Raw genomic sequence first — 5764 nt, 5'->3', positions numbered from 1 at the left:
TCTTCAACCGAAGCCCCGCCCCTTCAAGTCTATTGGTCATTGACTCCCAAAGTCCCGCCTCCCGAGCTTCCAGCCCCGCCTCCCTGCCCCGCAGCCCTTGTTTTCATTCCCCCTGTCACACGAGGCAGTGGCAAGCCCGAAGTGGGAGGAGCGGGAAGAGGGCGGAAAGTGAAAGGCACGGAGCGCCTCTCTTTCCTCCGTCTGACTGGGTTCTCGACTGCTCTGGGCGGCCGTTGTATTGTGGGATCGCGGCGCCGTGCCTGAGACGCCCGGATCCGCAGGGGCGCCCACTTGCTAGCGCCTCCTGTCGTCTGTAAGGTTGCCCTGCTGTTCCTCGGCACCCCAACTCCCCTCACCCCCCCATCGCCTCCTCCTCCTCCATCCTCCAGTTCAAAATGGCGGCGGCGGCGGCAGCGGCGGCGGCGATGGCTCCTCCGGGCTGCCCGGGTTCGTGTCCCAACTTCGCCGTAGTCTGCTCTTTCTTGGAGCGCTACGGGCCGCTGCTCGACCTGCCTGAGTTGCCGTTCCCGGAGCTCGAGCGGGTGCTGCAAGCTCCGCCGCCGGACGTCGGCAACGGAGAAGGTAAGCGAGGGGGCCCGAACGCCCGGCGGGAAGCGGCCCTGGCTTGCTCCTTCTCTCTGCTCCCCACAGACACCCCGGGCCTCCGCGGCTCTGTCCTCCCGCTGAGGCGCAGTTCCGCGCGGCCCGTCTCCTCCGCCCAGCCCCCGGGGGTCTCGGGCAGTGGGGAGGCGGGGCGGAGGCCCCGTAGGGCCAACTCCGCCCGGCGCCCAGCAGAGGTGGGGGCGTCGTGGTCTGAGTCTGGGCTGGGCGCGGGGGGTGGGGGGGGTCATTGTGCTGGTCGGCCGCACCCGGGGCTGCTACCCCGCGGTGGGGGCCGGGTCCCTCACCCCTTCTCCCTCTCGGTGGCGGAGGAAGGGGAGCGCAGGTTCCGGCCAGCTTTGCGCTTTTCTCCTCTACCCCTCCCTCGCTCCCTCCCCTCCTCCCACCATCCTCCCTACTATCTCGGGGGAGGCTGGGCTCGTCTTCTCTGGGCGCCCCTTTCTCTCCCTCCACCTGGGTGGGCGGGGGCCAGAGGACACTTCATCTCTCCCTCCCTCTAGTGGGAACTCCCCGGAGAGAGAGTCGGCTCCGGTCTCCTTTCCCTTCCCCTCCAGGGCCGCTTTAACCCCCAAAACTCCTTCCTATGAGTCGGGAGGTTTGCTGCTCCTTCATAGGAAGGGGGTCCTCTAACATTCTCACTTTGCGGGGGGTGGTGAAGTCGCTTTTGCTTCTCCGCTTTGGTGGGCAGAGGGTTAATTTCTCCTCCCCCATAGTTTTCCTCCTCCTCCCTGCCTACCCCCCCCCCCCCCCCCCCAAATAATAGAAAAGCATCTCTCCACTTTTCCAGTCCCTTCCCCCTTCATCCTGGCAGTAAGGCTTAGGGGAAGAAGAAGTCGCCCTCCCATTTGAAGGGTAGGGTGGGGTGTTTAGTATGTAGGATGGAGGAGGGGCTCAGACGGAGGGGGAAACAGTTGAAGAAGGTGCTTGTTGCTCATGTTTCTCTCTCTGGTGCCGCCGGTCTATTATTGGTGTTCGCAAGTGGTGCTCCTTCCACATAAGGCCACCGCGCGGGTGCAGGGCGCATGCTCTGCCCGGCCCCATTGAAACTTCCTGCTGCCGCTTGCTGCTGCTGGTTCTTTTCGCTGGAGCATCTCCGCGCCGCGCCTGCTGCCTTCAGCCCTCACTGAGCGCGTACATTCACTCCCTGTTTATTCCCGATCTTTCCTCTCTTTTTCAGAGAAGGGTTTTTTTGTTGTTGTTGTATTCTGAGCATAGCCTTTATCTGGGAACAGCCTGTGGCTGAAGAAGAAACGTTGTCCAAATAGGTCCTTTTTTCCCCTTTTTATGCGTATTAGGTGGCCACAGTGTGGACTGGGTATTGTGCAAAACAGATAGCTATTTCCTTTTCAAGAAATCAGGGTGTTTTCAATTCTCCATGGGAATGGAGTTTCTGTTAATAGAATACATTTACATTGCCAGGGAGAGCCCAAGTGTGAAGTTGTCCAAAATATTACCTAGAGAGTAAATTATGTTGTGGCTACCAAAGACTCACATGAATACAACAATTATGGTACAGGCAAATATCTCTCCTTACCTGCCCAAATCTCCTCCACCATTAAAAAGCTCCGGCCAGCAAAAGGTTACATTATATAAAGACTTCTTGCAGAATTTCTTAAAAAGTTAAACTCCCCAATATAGTAGTTACAATTTGATGGTTATCAAATTGTATTTACATTTTTTATGGAAATAGTCATTTTGAAGGGCGTATGCCTTGTAAGTTACTTTTAGGATATCTTGGGAAATGATGGTAATGTACCTATAAGAAAAATGTGGGAATTTGAAAGGGATTGCTGGTAACTTGTTTTTGGAATATATGATATTTTAACCAAGTTGAAATGCAGGCATAAATTTTATGTCATGGCACTGTATTTTGGGTGGTATATAAGATTGCTTGACTCTCCATTCCTTATAAGTGTTTTGGCCTCTGCATTTGGCTTTTGTTAGAAACAAGAAAAAAAATATCAGGGTCAGTCTAATACTTCATGTTACTTTCTAGCTAGTATTGAATAGTGGGTGACTAGCTAAGTTAAAAATGAGAAATAATGCACGCCAAGAGAATATACCAGTGGGTTCAGCCACGCGTTATTGTTGGTAAAGTTTCAACTATGATAATGGATTTTGTCATCAGTTGATCTAAGAATAATAATCAGTGTCACACAGTTCAAGATACTTGGCAAATGAAGTCTCTGCAGGTGAAATGCTGTGCAGGGAGGAGACTTTCAGGCCTTTAGTGATGGTTAACCTACTTGTAATAATTGATAATACTGCTCCAACTAAGAATGTTTGGACAGTCTTGGAGAAGGAGTTGTGGTGTACTAGAAAGAGTTAAAAGACATTGGATATAGTTGAACTAAATGTTTTGCTGATTATCTCAGGACAGCTGAATCAGCCTCTTGAATAGTGTAATATTAATATGTAGTTTGTGGGGCAAATTACTTAATTTCTGTGGACCTTGGTTTCTTGAGGAAATAAAGTTAGTATCTGAGGATCAAATGAAATGTTTCAAAAGTCCTTTCATAAACCAAGTACTTATATATATATATATATATATATATTTTTTTTTTTTTTCCCCCCCTACTACACACCATATGTATTCTGTTTCCCCTACCAGGGATTGAACCTGGGCACTGTAGTCAAAGTGCCAAGTTCTAACCACTGAACCCCAGGGAATTTCTGAAATACTCTTGTGTTACAAATTTTATTAAAGGTATTTATGAGGTAAAAGACACAAAAGTGCAGTTGGACTGAAAATGTTAATTTTTAGCATGTGGTGAGAAAGGACTTTAAGCACAGTATAATGTTGAGCTTTTGTGCTCTTGGGAGATAGTCTTTGTTGTAATCAAAGGAGTTTTGCTCTGTATACATTTTAATATTCTTAAAAGGCAGTTGTTAGTGCTGTTGAAAGAATCCTGTTGTATAAAACTTGGTTTTTCCTGGTGTGATTATACCCTAAAAAGTTCATAAAGTATACTCTTCTGAGTTGCCAGTTAAATATTTTTCACCTAGTCATTTATTGTGGTAGGTATATCAGCACCATAACATCTTTGGAGAAGACCATTTCTCTATATTGTTCTTGTTTAGGCACTTTATGATCTTTCCCTTAAGTTTTTGTTTATAAGTCTTATTTTGACATTATGGCTTCAACTTAGAATGCTTCCTTTATCCCCTACAGTGTCAATTATTAATTTTTATTTTATTTAAAAATATTTATTTATTTGGCACACTGGGCCTTAGTTGCGGCATGTAGAATCTTCACTCTTCATTGTGGCATGACGGATTTTTAGTGGCATTTGGGATCTAATTCCCTGACCAGGGATCGAACCCAGGCCCCTTACATTAAGAGTGCAGAGTTTCAGCCACTGGACCACCAGGGAAGTCCCAAGTTTGGTTTTATAAACTACTTTTTTAGTCTTAAGGATATAATAATAGCTACCACTTACTGAGCATTTACTGTGTGCAAACATCTCCTTATTCCTTATAGCTACACTCTGAGGTTGGTACTGTTATTCCCATTTGGCAAGTATAGAAACTAAGGTTCAGGAGGTTGATTCAGTGCCCAAGCTTATATAGTTTTCACTAGAATCTTATTTAGATTTCATAGTGATATTAGTTAGAATAGGAAAAGGGTGTGCCAACCGACACTGTAGCCCTCCCAGTTCTCCGTCTAATGTAGCCCTCACAATTCGGTGCTCTGTATGGACTTCACCAGCGTCCTCTTAATGAGTGGTGGTTGATCCGGAGGTATGAATATGAATAAAAGTTGACATTGGCTTTGTGGAATTACCAACATCCTAGGCTCCCCAGTATATTCCCTCTTCTCCAGAGGACTTTCTTCTTCAAGAGGAAAATATACTTTTCCATCCTTTAAAGGTAGTCTTAGTATGGGTACTGATTGAGAAGTTATGTTTATCTATTAACAGTATTCTTGCCTGGAGAATCCTGTGGATGGAGGAGCCTGGTGGGCTGCCATCCATGGGGTCACACAGAGTCGGACACGACTGAAGCGACTTAGCATGCATGCAATAACAGTCTACTAAGCTGTGTATGTATATGGTTGACTGGGTTATTGTAAAGTACTAAATAAGTTGAATAATTAGGTTTTTGGTTTGTTGGGGTTTTTAAATTTTAATTTTTAGAGCAATTTTAGGTTTGATTTGTGTTTTGAGTTTTTTTTAAATGATTTGACATTGGAACTCTTGTGGTCAAAATATCAAGTATTTATAGAAGGATATACTTTTTTGTTTTAACTAGAGTTGTGACTGTAACTTAATATGTTCTCTTCTGTTAGTGATAACTGAATTGTGTGACAGTAGTTTTTAGGTTCATTCATAAATTAGAAAGATGACTTTACTGTAACTGGAGTCACCATCTGTTACTTTGAGCAAAAGATCTTACCAGGTACATGTGCCAGGAGTTGCATGCATCCACAGTGGTAGACTGTTGGTGGTAGCATTGCTGGAACCAGAGCCTTATTTGGTTGAAATGTCCAGTTTCAGTTCTTCTACCTTTGAAAGAAGAGATGTTCTTTATTATTAGAGGGAAAGAGAGAGAAGTATTTCTTCTTCATCATTTTTGGTATATCGCAGAGTTGTGGTAATCAAAAGTTATAGAGGATGGAGAGAGGTTGTTGGTCTTCTCCCAGAACTGGAGGTACTAGGGACAGAAGGAATTTTCTGGCTAAATTGGGCCTGTTAATGAAAACTGACTTTCTTGTTGTTTTAATTACTAAGAAGTTTGCCTTGAAATTTATCTGTGTTTTTAAATTCTCAGTAAGGAAGACAGGCATTTATTAGCTACTTCTTTTGCTTATATGTGTAGTGAATATTTGCTATATTTTAATTACAGTAATCATTATGGTGATTATTTATTTTGAAAAATACCCTCTTTTTTTTTGGCCACTCGGCTTGTGGGATTTTAGTTTGCAGACCAGGGTTTGAACCCAAGTACTTGCCGATGAGAGCATAGAGTCCTAACCACTGGACTAGGGAATTCCCTATGGTGATTATTTAAAGAAAAAAATGAAACCTTTCCTTTTTAAAAACTTTATTTATTTTATTTTTGGCTGCACTAGGTTTTTGTTGCTGGGTGTGGGCTTCCTCTAGTTGTAGTGTGCGGAGTCTGCTGATGCGCGGGCTTCTTGTTG

General features: G+C 45.1%; 1 protein-coding gene across 1 annotated transcript in view; it reads left to right on the top strand.

Annotated features, from left to right (window-relative positions):
• The first annotated feature begins 160 nt into the window (after window positions 1-160).
• Window positions 161-5764, top strand: part of RSF1 (remodeling and spacing factor 1) — a 148711-nt gene continuing 143107 nt past the window's right edge. Inside the window, exon 1 of the mRNA XM_061168097.1 lies at window positions 161-582. Within this exon, the coding sequence (XP_061024080.1) occupies window positions 396-582 (187 nt within the window). The 5' untranslated portion in view covers window positions 161-395. The remainder of the gene's footprint in view (window positions 583-5764) is intronic.

Source organism: Dama dama, chromosome 2, assembly GCF_033118175.1.
Source record: "Dama dama isolate Ldn47 chromosome 2, ASM3311817v1, whole genome shotgun sequence".
NCBI lineage: Eukaryota > Metazoa > Chordata > Mammalia > Artiodactyla > Cervidae > Dama > Dama dama.
This window is presented reverse-complemented; position numbering and strand designations above follow the sequence as displayed.